General features: G+C 33.7%; 2 protein-coding genes across 5 annotated transcripts in view; one reads left to right on the forward strand and one right to left on the reverse strand.

Moving 5' to 3' along the window:
- Positions 1 to 269: 269 nt before the first annotated feature.
- LOC129271530 (protein PET100 homolog, mitochondrial-like) lies at positions 270 to 8,216 on the forward strand. Its single transcript, XM_054908858.2, has 4 exons — positions 270 to 410; positions 795 to 881; positions 1,962 to 1,994; positions 6,363 to 8,216. The coding sequence occupies exons 1-4, from the start codon at positions 381 to 383 to the stop codon at positions 6,477 to 6,479; spliced, it is 267 nt and encodes an 88-aa protein (XP_054764833.2). The 5' UTR covers positions 270 to 380; the 3' UTR covers positions 6,480 to 8,216.
- Positions 8,217 to 13,041: 4,825 nt separating this feature from the next.
- Positions 13,042 to 17,304, reverse strand: part of LOC129270911 (epidermal growth factor receptor substrate 15-like 1) — a 39,620-nt gene continuing 35,357 nt past the window's right edge. For 2 of the 4 annotated variants that reach the window (XM_064106901.1, XM_064106900.1), the window contains one exon: positions 13,043 to 16,835. Coding sequence is in view for 2 of the 4 variants with exons in the window: in XM_064106899.1 (XP_063962969.1) it covers positions 16,674 to 16,835 (162 nt within the window). In the remaining 2 variants the exon portion in view is untranslated. Of the gene's footprint in view, positions 16,836 to 17,304 lie in introns of all 4 variants that reach the window. The other 2 variants (XM_064106899.1, XM_064106898.1) reach the window with 2 other exon arrangements.

The raw sequence follows: 17,304 nt of genomic DNA on the forward strand, positions 1-17,304 counted from the left end.
ATATATATATATATATATATAGGCCTAATAGTTGATCTAGATATAGCCTATAGCTAAAAACCTATAAAAAAAACAAATAAAACAAAAACAACAACGCAAACAACATGTAGTGTGTGTGTTTATTTTTAATTATAATGATACATAAAATGAACTTGGATTCTATTGTGGGGCGTGTGTCTTTTTTTTCCAAAATACCACATTTTCCATAACTTTGCACTTTTTACACCGAAGAAGCACAGCCTAGTGCAGTAGCAGCCGACGCGACGTCTGCGTATGACGTCATCAGCATTACGTGAGCGACATTCGTCGAGCTAGCTACAGCCGAGAGAGAATTTCTCATGTTTTTTGGTAGATGAAGCGTTTATAGAACGTCATATAAGATGGGTACATGGAAGCTGGAAGTGATTAAGGTATGTAATAGCTATGTATTCAATTGCTTCTTGTTATCTAACCACATTATGTTATTGTTAATGTTTAAAAATTCATTTTTTTTTTCCTATTGTAGTCCCACATGCTACTAAGCACGTCATGCTGTAATAACTACCAAGCTGAATCTGTCTGCGCACATAAATTTGGACTCTTGGTATTATTGAAATTCTTTCATAATCAAAGATTTCATTTGATATTCTTCCTTATATTTTAAAGACTACCAAGAGTTGTTGGAGTAGTGGTATAATCTCATTCATTATTTTCCAAGGCCAAGCTATGTAATTTCCCTTTTTATTCTGCATCTGATGAAAGTTCTGACCTGATCTTTATTTTGTTTTGCATAATCTCCTTTGTTTTCATTTCAGATGTCCATATACGTAATGTTCCCTGTGACCATGTTTTATTACTTCAACCAGACAGATCTCTTTGAAAAATATGTCTCGGATAAAGTAGTGAGTACAAACTCCCTAATCATGCTATTTTGTTGGGGTGGCCGTGGACTTGTCCTTTTAAAATTCATTAAATGAATTTTAAAAGGACAAGTTCATGGCCACCTCAAAAAAAAAGATGATTTGAATAAAAAGAGAAAAATCCAACAAGCATGACAATGAAAATTCCATCAAAATTGGATGTAAAATAAGAAATTCATGAAATTTTAAAGTTTTGCTAAATTTCACAAAACAGTTTTTATATGCACATTCTGGAGGGTATGCAAATGAGGAGACTGATGACGTCATCCACTCACTATTTATTTTGTAGTTATATGAAATATTCAAATTTTCTCCTCTTTGTCAAGTGAAACAACGATTAATTCCTCTCTGAACATGTGGAATTAGCATTGTTTAATACAACATGGTTCAGTCAAGTCAGTCCATAATGTCAAATCTGTAAAAAAAAAAAAAATATTGTATAATTCAAACTAAAAAACGAAAGAAAGAGTGAGTTAGGGACATTGACTGTCTCATTTGCATTGCACTGAGTAACTGTTGTGCATATCACTGTTTTGTGAAAAAGAAGTGAAAATTTAAAATGTCTTAACTATCTTAATTTATATCTGATATTGATGAAATTTTCAGCATTATGCTAGTTTGATTTTTCTCCATTTATTCAAATAAACATTTTACTTGGGTAGACTTGACCTTTAATTTTGATAAATTCAATAGAGGTCTGGAATGTTTTATAACAATTTGCAATTGACTTGTAATTAAATCATTGTTAACCTTTTCTTTATACAAAAAATAACAAAATCCTGACAAGAATCCATTGTAACATTTTAATTGTTGATTACTCTACTACCTTACTTTGAAAATCCATTGCGTTTCTTGTTATTTTGTAATATTTTATATTTCTTCTTGATACCTCTTGAAGGAATATACATCATTGGTTGATTGATACTGGTGTCTTTAAGACCTCTTCACCCATTCTCTCAAAGGATTTGTTTAATCACGTGATGATTTATTTACTGAACTTGAAGGAATAAATGGATTAACATTATTTTGATTGGTTCTCTTTTTATTTTCTCCTGATTACAGAGAGCGATGTACCCTCCTGAGAGCAAGATGCATGTAAGTCAATACTTTGTTCATTTGATACAAGCTTGTTTGGGGTTGAAAATAATACAAGTCTTTGAGGGAATTGAATGTTTAACTGAAGAAGTCCTGAGCAGAAGCTCAATCATACACATCAAATGGAACAGCAAACGGAGAGAAGAACTTAGGAGACAAAACAAAATGGAACTTAACTCAATCAAGTCTGGTAGTGCACTGATTTAATCTCTGGGCTACTTTACCTCAGTAAAACCTGGGATCACATAATAATTTACATATATTCAACTCAAGTAGAGTCAACCAATCAAAATCAAATGAATGAAAGGATCAAACTAAAATTTAAGATAAGATAAACCAATAAGGAATGAGATGAAGATGATAAAGTATGTCTGGGTGATCTTGTAATAATGGCATTAGAAACTAAGGAGTCAGGTGAGGGGTGGAATAAGTGGAACACCTGAAGAGGGAATAGAGAAGGAATGAAGATGACAAAAGAAAATCAGAGGAAAGGCATTCAGAGTAGAATGAATGAATGAATGACAACTGAATATCAACTCATATAACCTAAGTTCAGACTGCAATGACAGTGCTGAAAAGAAATGCAAATGAACTAAACAGAAATGTAAAACAGCTGGAGAGACCACAAGTTAGAGGAAATAAACAAAATATGAAAATGACAAAATAACCATCCTACATAAACTCTCTCCTTCCAAAAATAACTAATCTATAAAAAGGAAACCAAGTATTAAAATAACAGTCCTACACTTGTAACAAAATCTAACTGGAAAAAAAAATTACTCTCAAGTACAATAGATTAATATGTGTCACTTCAGTTACTTGAATACACTTATTATTTAGGTAAATGGACTGGATCTTGCCTTATGCCATCAAAAATACTGAACAAGATGAAAAATTATTTTGAGAAGGCTATTGCTCATAAAATCTTGAAACACAATTCTTTTGAAAGATGCTGGTCAAACTTTATTTATTTATTACCATAATACATGTATTTTTGTTGGTCTTTTGCTTTGCAAAATGTAATTTTATTATCTTTATTTTGTGATAGTGACATGGTATTTCATAAAATGCATTTATCAGTCATGGTGCTGTTTTGGTTACACAATAACTAGCTGAACTATATTGTATTATTTGTTTAAAGATATGTACATGTAACTGTAATTTTTTTAACAGTAAAAATGCCCTGTTATTGGTGGTTGGGGGGGGGGAGACTTTAAATAACCATAAAAATTGATGACTGAGATTTCACATTTGGGCATTTTCACCACAGATGGACACAGAGGCAAAAAAATCAAGTTGATATTCATGTCAAATGCTTTATGTTTTTTAATAAAACAAGACCTGAAGTTTCTGAGACAAAATTTTTTTCCGACTCTGGCAGCCATTTTTTATTTCAAAATGGCTGCCAAAGTATGGATATAAATTAGTGTTGAAAATAGTATATTGATACATATTTTGTTTTGACAGATTTTTAAAGAACAGGTTTGATCATGATGATTTCGCCTGTGATTTAGCTTGCTATTATAACACTTTTTAAAATCCCACAGAAAGAAACACCAGTAATTCATTCATCTGATAAAAAAACATTGATGAAGTATGTGATATGGTATGTAATGTCAGTTACCGAAAACATGAACTTTTTTTTCTCATTTCCTGGAAAAGAGGATATATTATATGAAACTTGGTAGATTTCCTCTCTAGGTAACACCCCTCCCTTCTACACCAAAATTAAAGATTACCAATTAACAATGAAGCCATAGGGTACCATTAAATATATGTAATGTCAGTTACCAAGTGGAAAATGTAATGTCAGTTACCGAGATGTAATGTCAGTTACCATGATAAAACGTTGGTTACCAATATTGAAATGCAAATATGTGGTCAATTTTATGGTGAAGAAATATTGTATACTTGTTATTTAAGTCTTTCACTTTAAAAGTCTCAACAGAAGGAGCCTGCTATTGACTTTTAAAAGGTATAGTTAACAATGAATATTATACGAAATTATGAAGGAAGTTGCATTCCCATTGTGCAAAAAAAAATACTATGAAATTGTTTTGTACATGCACTTACCAAGTACCTAAATGTTTGTAAAAAAAGACAAATTTTTGTTTGGTTTTCAGGGAGGGGGGGTAGGGGGTACTTTTCCCAACCTATTGCCTAAATCTGCAACATTTGTTAAGCTTAACATTGTGATGAAGGGGATTTCCAGGGTCCCTTTTTTAGTTTCTAGGATTCTTTTGAGCATTGCCTCGCTAAAAGTAAATTCCTGGTTTTTTTACCTGCGTAGTAGTGTGGATGTGTGATACAATTTTGTTTTTGGTTTACAAGTATAGATGAAAAGTGAAATTTGACAGTTCTGATCAATGTTGCATGGATCTACTAAAACTGTGGGTTTTTTCTAATTTCCAAATAGTTCAGTTTCAGTTTAGAAGCTGGAGTTTATTTTTTGTTGACAGCTTAAAAAAGAGATTAGCAAAGAAAATTATTAAAACAAATTATGAAGAGAATTGAAATCCGACAGATATGAACAAGCATTGCTTGCACTGACCAGAATAGAAATCAATAAAACTACATGGCTGCATGAGATTCGGGGGAGGGGTACGTGTAAGCCTAGGGGACGAGACCCTTATTTTGCCTTTTTTGAGGGGAGGGGGAGGTTGGAGAAGGAAAAGGTTTAAAATGTCAATATAAAACTGATGAATATATTATGGGTGCATAGTCAGAGAAATCCATGTGTACAGTCAATGCAACATTAAATTACTATAGGAAAACATGTAGCTGCTATGACCCCCCCCCCCCCCGAGTGAGTAAAACATACATTTTTTTATCTTTTGATAATTAAAAATGTGAAGTATTATGAAACTTTTATGATTTTAAAAAGCCTTACATATAAGTAACAAGAAAATTATGCCTTTGAAAATCATATAGCACTGGTGTGTATTGTCAGTTACCGACAAGTACTGATAAAAATGTTCAAATCAAAGAAAGGAATTAAGAAAAAGATTTTTTTTTTCATTGAAATGTTCCTAGAAACTCGGGTATACTTCCACATCAAGCTCACTTTCATGTGAAGCCCTGCACAGAAGATACAATGCAATGATTCCACACATTTGACTTCCATGTGTTATCTCTATGGCAAATTAAGTGTAATGTCAGTTACCGTAATGTCAGTTACCAGCATGGTTGTGGAAAAATTATCATAGCCCCCAAAAGACAAAAGCGAATTGTTTAATATTTTGACACATCTTAACCTAGTAAAGGAGGTATATTTACATATTCAAATTATTACTCTATCTACTCAGGGACATGAGATATTTCAATTTTAATGAACACCCTGAAATTGCATGTCCTTTTGCATAATGTCAGTTACCGACACATTTTTGCTTGCTGATGCGTAAAAAAATGTGGTTACATAGGAAAACTTAGTATCAGAGTATACAGCAAGGTTCACTTTATTAACTCTATCAAAAGCAAACTCCCATCATTTGTTGTTTTAGAGATACACACAATGAAAGGTGTGAAAACATTGTGCCGTGTAATGTCAGTTACCGTGAAAATGCCCATTTGAATATCAAATAATCAAACCCAGGTGTAGAAGAAAAATCTTAGATGCAGATGTGAAAATTTGGATATAATCAGGTAAACAAAGGAAGATATTTTTTTGTTGTACAAATTTATTATCCTTATGCCCTTGGCAGCTTCAAATTGGCTTCATAGATGATGTCATTGTGGTGTACAGTAGGGATAACTCCACCTTTAAGAAAAAATGTCATTTTTATTTTTTTTCTTTGAAAAAATACTGGTAATTTACCAGAGACATGCAAAAATATGCTCTGTAGTCTCTATGATATTTTGATTACTGCTATTAAAAAAAAAGGAACCAGAAAACTACAAACTCCCATTATGACAAATGTGACAGAACTTTGTCTTTCAATACACTTGTTAAGTGGCATTAGCTTATTTTGAAAAAAAAACACTTGGTCTGATTTTTCTCAAACTTTCCTATTTTCATTCTTTAAATGCAACTCATGAATGACCAAGGTTGGGTTCTCCTTGAATAAACTAGATTTTATTTTGTTTGTGTTCTTGAAATTAACCTTTCCTATTTAGAAATTAAAAAAAAGTAAAGCACAGACTGCACAGTTCGAATCAGCTCAGTTTGTTTCTTTCTCATGTCGCAGCCTCGACCAAATTGCATGATGATTGGACAGTACCTCATTTCACATCAAAAGAGTATTGTATTATTCAGTCTTCCTATCAATTATAAAAAGTCTGTGATAAAGTTTCACAGTTCAGCCGTTAGATTAAGCTATTCAAAACAAATATTCAATTTTTGATTTATGTTTTTTTTTATTGATTCCACAGAGGCAAGAATTGGAGGACCTTCGCCAGAGAATGCGGGTGAGATACGAAGAAAAGCTGAAACGATTAGAGATTGAAGAAAGGGAGCTGATTGCAAGTGCCAAGAAGGCTGAAAGATAGTGACATTCAGTGCCTTTTTGTAATGGACTTTTTAATTGCACCTTTTATGGAAGCATATAATAAATGGATTACCATCTAATGAACTTTTCTTTTGAAGTGATCAGCCATTTTTTTTTTTCATTTTAATGCAACACCCCAGGAACAAGAGACAGATGTACCCTTAATTTGTGAAATGAGGTTTGTGGAAAATGGACTGTAATAACGGTGGTATAATATGTTTTATGAAGGCTTGACCATGTATGGAAATTCATTGTTGATTTGAGGAGTTACTGCAATGCAAACATTGTATGCAGGAAAGTCAGAATCTAATGAATTTGTGTAACGTGGCACAATGAATGCTGTAGTTTCAAGGTCACGGAAACTGAATCGCCACAAGGCAACCCTCCCAAAGTCTTATACCGGTAATCGCTAGTCAACACATATTTCCAGGACCAATAAAGAAAATCATGTTAATCACCAAATCTAAACCTTATTGGAAATTCTGTAAAATATTCAACCTTTTTGTACATCCGACCACCATTTTTCTCAAGTTTTACTTCACTTCATAAACTGACCAGGTCATGGTCATTTGAGAGCATTACAGACTGTCATAAGAACCAGAAATCAGAGACAGAAAATTTCATGAAGGTCTCACATACATGGGGTTGGATGTACATATTTCATGGAATTCCCCTTATTATAAAAAAATTGTGATCCCAAAAGATTGGACAGAGTCAGATTCATAGGTATTTCATATTCTATGCTCATCCAATTCAGATAATTATCGAAAGCTTTGTTTGATCAGCTCTTTTTCTTTACATTGGCAATGCTTTATTGGGGCTACATGATATTGCATATTTGGGTTTTCCAATTATCACTAACTATAATACAATGATATACTGATATATTGTCCATATTGCCCGTATTCTGTATTTGAGTTTAAAATCTGGTCTTAAGTTGTGTTGTAGTTAACTATTTAACCAATTGTGATACTAATCTCTTTTTAGAAGAGTTTCAATTGGTAGGTACATTCAGTTCCCAATTCTCTATGATTGTCTGGGAATAAGAACTGAAGTATTTTCTTCACCGTTAAAACATTCGAAAAGTAGAAAAAGGTGAAACATACAAATTAACAAAATTTTGACATTTTTTTAATTTCCCATTATTTAAGCACCAGCTAGAATTTAGAATACAGGCCCGAGTATTTGTCAATCTCATTGTTGTGAATACTTCTTCAGCTGAGGCAAACATATTTTTACATAAGATGTTAAACGGGGGGAAAAGATTGGTCAGGATCAATATTTTTACATCCCTGTTCCATGGACCCTGTTGGGTCAGGTTTGTATGATGGGATGTATGGGGGCTTCATAGCATTTCAAGGCGGATTTCTTGTCTGAAATGTAATAAATCCTTTATCTAAAGAACAGTATTGTGATTTGTACAATATTGTGAAAGGTGATATATATATCATGGACTTCTTGAAGTCTTTTTCACTGAATTGAAATATCACAATTTTTTTTTACATTGTGTGATACCATGCAGATGTTTTTCTTTTATTTTGCTATATTTCTTTTGAAAATTTTAAATAAATATTGATTGCTGAACAACATCTTATGGAGTTGGAAATTTCCCTGTTTGTGGAATATGTAAAAAAAAATTGGCTTACTGTATTTTATTTCAATACAAAGGAGAGACTGTTAGAAATGTGAGAACACAATAATTTTCAGATTCATATTAAAAGATACAAAAAGTACAGTATATCCTGTGTCTTTAGGTTGTTCTGTTTGCTCTATCTTTCTTGAAATTTATCCCTTCTGACATACTGTGTACAGGTGTATATTGAACTATTTGTAATCATTTCTATACAATATGTAAGATGCAAGCTTCATACATTCAAAAGTTGGTCCTGTATTTAATCAAATGGAATGAGGCTTCTTGATACTTTTCATATTACGTTCTGGGGCGGGGTGCTTACAAAGACAGTCTGACTAAAAGTAATGACCAAGTGTCTACATGCACATATTTGTGGTGCAATTTTGTTGATTATTATTGGAGAGTATGCATACCATGACCAGAGGTGAAAATTAGGATTTTATTGTATTTAGTACAGGATTATTAAGGGGAAAGTGACAATAAACAGGATTGTTTTTTCCCTAGAAATATGATGTTCAAAACTTGTCAGAATTACAATTTTTGGTATGTTTTTCATAATTTTAAACAAAAATAGGATTTAAAAAAAAAAGCGTGATGGGACAATTCAGTAATTATATGTACCACGCCACTGAGAAATCAAGAACAATTTTAAGTCAGAATTAAATATTCATAACCTCCCCCCCCCCTCGCTAATAGTCTGCAGATTGATTGTGTTACTTTTGGCGCAGGAACATTACTCTTATGGTGGCCGTACAGCAATGCGAAACCAGCCATTTATAATAATTTTGTACCAGCTACACAAATTGGCCACTTTTTCCACTCGCCGTGCGGGCACCATTTGGGAAATGTGACTGCACCAATAGGCTTGTACAGAAAAAGTGTGACATCTCGGTACCAAAGCCAAGCCATTTTTGTGTACAAACGACATGTCCAAAATGAAACAGTGAACTGTGCACCAATTGAATTCTTTTAAAAGGTTGGTGCAAGTTGATCTGTCTAAAGTAGCACTGGCAAACTCATTCTATAATACGATATTGTGATGAAAGCACTATGACGTCACAAGATTGAGCAACTTTGGACCATTTATTTTTTTAAATTCATGTGCATTCATAACCATAAGTGAGACAATTGTCTACTCGTCTCTAAACACTACAGAAATTGCTTCATACTGAATGAATATTTAATACATGGTTTTAGCAATAAATTTGATAAAATGGCTGTTATCATTAACTACTGTTCTTTGAGAAATAAAACTCAATACAAAAGACTACAGAATGAATCACAACTTCACTGCTTGCAAATGATATGGATTTATTTAGATACAGAGTGGATTGCTACATATTTTCAAATCATAACTATACATACAATATATTCCACTTAAGCTTTATACGGCATTGATCCAGACATATATCAACAAATACAGAATAAGCATTTTGTAACGAAAACGTAATGAGAATGAACATTTACTTTTCTCAAGTATACAAACTCATTGAATAATCAATACATGTAGTGAACGAATGTCATCAAGACACCATTACATGTAGGACAAATAAAAACTTAAATAACATTTTTACATACAGTATATGTTTAAATAGAGTGGCTAAGTTTGTTTAAATATGCAAGTTAATATTGAACCAGGCTAACCAATTCGGTTGGTTTCACAGCAAAACTAACTGAGTGGGTTTATTCTTAACAATGTTAATACTACGTCGTCTTCTCCAAAACTGAAGATCATCAGTCCTGAAAGAATATCAAATCAATAGGCACAAGATTGTTCTTTTTTAATATACACGGGCATCGCATCTTAGTTTAGCTATTTCCTATTAACAGCAAGTATTACACACAAGTTCATGCATGAACACATGCAACCCTATCCAAAAATAATAAAAATTACCTAATTTTTAAAATAGAAAACAGCACACCAAGAGTGGATACATGTATTCTTGTCTATCTCCTAGAAATTGTCTCAAGTTTGTAGGAGTTTTTTGCAGGCTTACTATGAATATGGTTTGTCTCGTACTTTTACAGTGCATAGCATAACAAGTTTTAGTAATTGATGCTACGCGTACATGTATGTTCTATGTACATGTATCTGTCTCAGTTGGAATTTCATGTAATTCTTGATACACAGTCTATCAGGGGGCCGTTTCATAAAAGCTGTTCGTAAGAGTGACTAAGAACGATCCTATCTTGTGGTAAATGATATTCACCATTAAATGTTAATTGGTGATTATTTAGCGCATAAGAAAGGTTCACCAGTCGTTCTTAACTTATGAACAGCTGTGTAATCTCACTTTATGGCAAGATATTTTGTTTTGATGCAAGCAAGATTCTGGTAAGTTGGAGGGAGTACCAATACCTCTTGTAGACAAAAGGAGAAACTCATGAAATATGGAACAATTGATCTATAACAACATAACATCTACCAGTAACCCCACTGATAAATGAAATATGTGAATTAAAAAGGTAACACTGTTTGGAAAATTTTAAAAAACATATGTTGCAGTTCATGAATGTTCAGATAAGAGGGAACCCCCTAATGCTGTAATGCCAGAATATAGCAAAACTGATACCTTTGACTTCATATACTCAATGAAAAAAATAATACATCATTTTGAACAAAAGTATGTAACTTGTGTTCATAACTTACGTACCGGTATAATAGCACCATAAAAACCAATCTACATAAAAACCAATGCCTATTGGTGTAATGTATGAGGAAAACGTGATAACTGAATGAGGATAGATATGAATGGCCATTCAAATGTAAATTTTCAACTTCTACTAATTTGAGTTCCTGTGTTACATTATATGCAATTTAAATGTATAACTGTATTCTTTAATACTTTTATTCATACATATTTTCATAGGTCAAGTCCACAACAACAAAAAGTTAATAATGAATAAAAACTAGCATACCACTGAAAAATTCACTAAATCGGACATAAATAAGAAAGTTATGACATTTTAAAATTACTCTTACACTTCCCAAAACAGATATATACACAACATACATGTAATGGTACATGAAACTGCGACTGTCACTAACTCACTATTTCTGTTGTATATTATTGTTGGGATTATAGAATATTTTGTTTTTTGCAGATTTTCACAATAAATGACACTTCATCAAATCACAATATGTTACAACAATGGCAATTCTATGTGTTGTGGGAGGAATCAAATTTTGTTTCATATTGTAGGATAAAATCAAACTATTTCAAACTAAAAAGAAATAGTGAGTGGGTGATGTCATAATTTATATACTGAGACCAGGATGTGCATATAAACCATTTTGTGAAATTAGGCAAAACTCTAAAATGTCATAACTTTCTTATCTGACAAGCAATTTTGATGACATTTTTGGCATTAAGCTTGTTTTATTTTTCTCATTTTATTCAAATACCGGTAAACTTTTTGTCAGGTGGACATGTCCTTTAAATACACTGTAGGAGTCCAATCTTCAAAGAAAAAGTGATGCTGCAATTCAAGTACATGAAGAATGATTGCACAGGTAAATGCTATTTTCCTAATGCTTTGAAATAATTGCAAACAAAATTGCAGAAACAAGAATGAAAATGAAATGTTGCAGAAAACTTGGAAGCTTAAAAAAGCAACAGACTACTGGGCTCATGTCTAACAGAAAGTTGGGATTTGATCTCGATTCCTTACAAAGCAAATAGTACCAACTTATTCCCTCAGTACCGGTCTGTGACATATTAAAGTTTCAATCAACATGAATCAATTGCAAATGATAAAGAGATTTGACTTAGCCAGACCTTACATGAATATCACAGGCTGCTTCATTTCAACTTATCAATATACAGTTCTGTTTATAAGTTACGAGCAACCCAACAAAAGAATGGTGACCATTTCTTATGATTCTACAGGAACTAAATCAACACCATGGGATATCTGGATCACCAGTTGTTTTTTAAGTCGCTCGTAACTTTACAGTTTTATGAAACACCTACCTGGGCCCCGTCTTACAAAGAGTTACGATTGATCAGATCAATCTCAAGTATATGGAAATCCATCAATGTCATAATTTTTTCTTTAGGAAATATGCACAATGTCCTTGGAAAACCAAAAGAAACATACTGAATTTTCAAGAAAACTATGAATGTATGAAAATACATCCTATCTAGAAAATATTTTGAACAAACATGTATTTTAGATGGTGACGTTGCTGGCTGTCCATTATTGTGGTTGATTGGATAAATCGTTAGACGGGGGCCCCTGATGTTCATAATTACGTGACTGCAGTCTATTATGTGTAGCAAATTTGGAAAACTGATGTACAATTCCTTTTTTTATTTTGGCAACCCCATTTTCAGAAAGAACAACTATAATATGGAAGCCACAAGAAATGTATTCATTTTTACAGAAATATGGAAATAAAGAATGTACCTTTCTTTAAGACATGGAGACTACACAATCATGCATTGGATTTGAAACCAGAATTGAATTTCAAGGAAGCTACTACATTTTGGAAAAGCATACGAGGAAGTCTATTTGGGAAAGAATAAAACATTACAGCGATAGGCTTATTTATAGCTGAGCTCCACAAAAAATACAAGTGCAAAAAACTGCAGATTCTTCATTAATTAAATTGTTTATTCATTCTGTTATGCAGACTGGGGTTGCGAAATTCATCTAGGAAAATATTTTTCAAACTTTCTATTTACAGGAAAGTACGACATCATTATGCAAAGCAGAATACAGATAGTGTTGTAACTAACGTGCATGTACTAAACCAGTTATTGCACCGCACAGCACCACTTCATATTTCGCAAGTACACAGCTTTATTCTGTCTAGAAATTCACTTCTACTCAATTGCATGAATAATGATGTGTGTGTGTCACTACATTTCACATTCATGTTCTACATGAACAAACCATCATTTTTTTCTTTTTCTTTTTTTTTTTTACTGAAAAATATATTTGAAACACAGACCTGTCAAAGTGCTTGACAAAAGAAATTGCCACTATCAAATGACATACAAAAACTGTCATTAAAATAAACTAGAATCATATGACATCATTTCATCTGACAATCTGGTAAATGTTTAACTCTTAATGTGCCATTCACTGTAATCAGCGAGTGCCTTTTTTTTTTCAAAGAGTCTCTATTTGATTGTTTTATTTATAAAAAAGGGAATCACTCCAGAGACAATACTGTTAAACCTCGTGACAATAAGATGAACTGAACAATGGAATCACTCATGCTTGCAATGTACTCCTCAAAATGCAATAGGCATAATATACAAATAGCGAATAGGCATGAGTGCGATGGTGCGAGATTTCACATGAAGCGAAAGAAAGATGCTCTATTCAACGAGGCGTGAGCCGAGTTGAATAGAGCGTTTCTTTCTTTCACCGAATGCGAAATCTCGCACCATTGCACGAATAAGAATATTCGCTATTTGTGTTATACAACGCCTCGGAATTTAGCGAAAATATGAAAAAACAGAGTTTATCCCTATAGTAATCTATGAAAAGGGAGCAAAAATACCGAAAGCAAAAAGCAAAATCCCACAAGCACACATGACATTGGGCAGCCTTGCGCATTTAGCCAGCTGGCTTATACGCGTATTGTTCATTTTTACCGAGCGCAATGAATTAAATCGTATTGTGACGTCACCTCCTAAAGCCGTGCAACGGTACATTTTGGATGGTACGTCTTTTGTGCAACGGTACGAATGTTTGACATTCAGCCTCCCATTTGCTCGCGTACAACAAGCTAAGTAGGCGTTGTACAACAATAGCTGTATGATCATTGCACGAAAATGTGTTCATGGCACTCCAGTGGATGCACAGATATGTGTTCATGGCACGTTGAGGGTTAACAGACAACAAGAGTTGTGATCATGGGATATGAAATATGATAGGCTAAATTTATTTGAAATGATAAATACGTGAAAGTAGCACTATACATCTTTTTATGTAGACAGTGATCTTTTGAAATCTAATTGAAACGAGGGGGGGGGGTGGTTTGTTCAGTCCTGCTACAAGTTATGCATTACACAATATATAATGTGCATGTGGTCCCGTTAATGTCATGGGAAATGGTATCGTAGGATGTGTGCTTTACTGCAGTCACAGGTTCAAATTTGGATATTAAAAAAAGTTACCATTTTCATATAAACATCCTTTTAATTCTTCAGGATCTGGGTCCCTTTTCATAAACACTTGTTACAACAATAACAAATGCATAATTTCTATAACAAGGTTACTACCATCCAATCAGATTGGAGGATTTCAGTAGCTTTTAACTGTTATTGTAACTTTGTCATTGTAACAAGTTTTATGAAACAGGAACCTGGACTTGATAGGAGGCATTCAAAAAAATATATCACAAAGTCATTCCACCAATGTGCTGTAATTGTATCATGCTCTGTGAATCTGCAAGGGCCCTGTTGCAGAAAGAGTTGTGATCAAATGCGACTCCAAAAATCAAATGCAACTTTATTTTCAACCAATGAAATGCACATTAAAGGGACCTGCACTTGATTTTTTTTTTTAGTTGTGTTCAAATGCAAATCTTTCTGCAACGGGGTTTTATATATATCTCTGTTTACAAGACCAACTATGATTCAATAAATACACGATTGCTGACCAGCACTCAAAATAACACGGATCATAACAATATGATTGACAAATAGTATTCCCTAGCTGAAAGTGATAATTAAGTCACATATTACACTTATGTACATGTGAAAGCATATTCAAGGCAAAGAAAGGAATAAACATACTCATGGATATATTATACTACTACATGAATAAGAAATGTATAAGAATTCAAATAACCAATTAATTAAATCAATCCCAGGATCCCGTTTCAAAAACACTTGTTATAATAACAAATGCACAATTTCTATAAGTTTACAACAGCCAATCAAATTGAATGACTTCAGTGGCTTTAACCTGTTATTGCAAATTTGTCATTAAACAAGTTTTTGTGAAAAGGGGCCCTAGGTCATCAGAGTTTGGTTAAACGATCTTAAACTTTTTTTGTCATAAATAGAAGAAATGGAAGAAAGAAGGAAATATACAGCACATACATGTACATAGTATGATCATACGGATAGTCCAAAATCGCTTTAATATCAACAATATCTACATCACATAATTAAGATTTTTATCATGAAGATGAGAAGGAGAATGAAGAATAAATCTACACTAGGAGAGTTAATAGTTTATTAAGGCCTTATCAGTGGTAGATCAAGGATCTTGATATCAAGGAGGTTCAAGGAGCAAATTTGAGAAAAGAGAGGGCACAAGTGACAATTTTCTTGGATATTGCTCTATCAGTATATTCTGTAATACCTCGATCACATTTGCTCTCTGGCGGCCGTACGGCAAGTCGAAAACAGCCGTTTTAAAATGTTTTGTACCAGCTCCATAATAGTGGGGTTTGAATAAAACGGCTGTTATCGACTCGCCGTACAGCCGCCGTAGAGCAAATGTGACCGAGGTATTAGTGACTAAAAATAAAGAGGGGGCATGTGTTCTCTGCGCCCTCATTGGGATACGCCGCTGCTGTTAACATACAGTGCTACCACATGCACTGGAAGAGTGAATGAGCTTTGTATAACACCATACAGACGTGTGAAGCAAATGGAGAAAAAAAAACAGATCTGGACAAGCTTCATAGGATGAAAGCACTGTTGCTGTGGATAAAAAAAAAATCAGCAAGACTAATGAAGAAATTACAGAGTTAAATCATCCTCTATCAAATGAGATAGAGGCTAAATTCATCTATAAATGTGATGTGAATTGTATGCCCTTTTCCCTTCTAATCTCACTTGTCAATCAATCATAGAAGAGATGAAAGCATACCGATGTCAGACAACTGATAGCGTTGGTCAAGTCACGTGACTTCAGTACAAAGTCACATGACCACAGTACCTACAACCTGGTGAGCACTGAACAAAACTATATGATGACGACAATTATGAATATAAATGCAGGTCAAAACGGTGAAAATTATGATGGGATGGATATTTCTCATGGCATTGCACAAGGCTGCAGCTAAACACTTCACCACTAACAGAATCAGGGATATAATCCATTTGGAGAGGTCTTCCTCTGATCAAATTGATGACAAGTTGAAATATCACCATGAGCAAACAACTAAGCAGCATAACAAGTTTCATCTGATTTCACGGTACACCTGCAGAACAAATTGCATTCCTCAATATGTTATCAGGAGATGGAGAACATTGTGTGACTAAGGTCTATCGAGGAGAACCATATCTTCTCAGGAAACTTTGCTTTCTTCGGTAACATCCCACAGGAGCACACCTTGCCTCAAGATGACACCATCATTGCCCCTTTTCTCCTCCCTTTCCTCTCAAATCATCATAATGAAGTGTACAAATAAAACAGATAATGTTGATAGGTATTATGTTTTAAAGAATGTACACAAATAAATAGACTTCAACACAAGGAACAGAACGTGCAAATGCTCGTTACTCCGCTGAATCCGTATGAGTGAACACAATGGAGTATTCAAAAGTCTTTACTAGGTGTGGATCGTTAAGAACCCAGCGCGTCATGCTATGCCTCCGACGAGCCGACTTCCTCTTGACTTAGTTGTAGCGCCATCTTGAGGTCATTCTCCTCCTGAATGGCAAGTTGTTTTAGTCTCTCCTCTTCTTTCTGCGCTTCCTTGACAGCCCACACCAGTTGGTCCTCCTCGCTTAATACTTTCCCTTCAAACTGAAACGAAAGGATAAACAAAATCAGAGTTAGAACTTACTATGAAACTTGGAATTGAGATCTGGGCTGGTTCACAAAGATTTTAAGGGGTACTCTAGGCTGAAAATTACATATGGTTCTAAAAGATAGGACAATAAATAACAAAGTTACATTTTAAATGTTTGCATTATTTTGATGAAAAAATATTTGCAATGAGCATGCTGATGCTGTAATCTCACCACTTATTCTTTTGTATTTTAGTATATGGATTATGTTTATTCAATTGTTATCCTCCAAGAATGTAAGAAATAGGATTGACTTCTGATTTACACATTCTTTACCCCCCCCCCCTTCCCCTGATGGATAAAAGCATTGTCTTGACATAATAACTGAAAAAATCCACTATTTGGAAGCTCTTAAAGGACCCTTAACTCATATAATAATGCTGTAATTGCCTAATCCATTCTCTTCTTCAAGATTTTTCTGTTCT

Source organism: Lytechinus pictus, chromosome 11 (assembly GCF_037042905.1).
Source record: "Lytechinus pictus isolate F3 Inbred chromosome 11, Lp3.0, whole genome shotgun sequence".
Classification (NCBI taxonomy): Eukaryota; Metazoa; Echinodermata; class Echinoidea; order Temnopleuroida; family Toxopneustidae; genus Lytechinus; species Lytechinus pictus.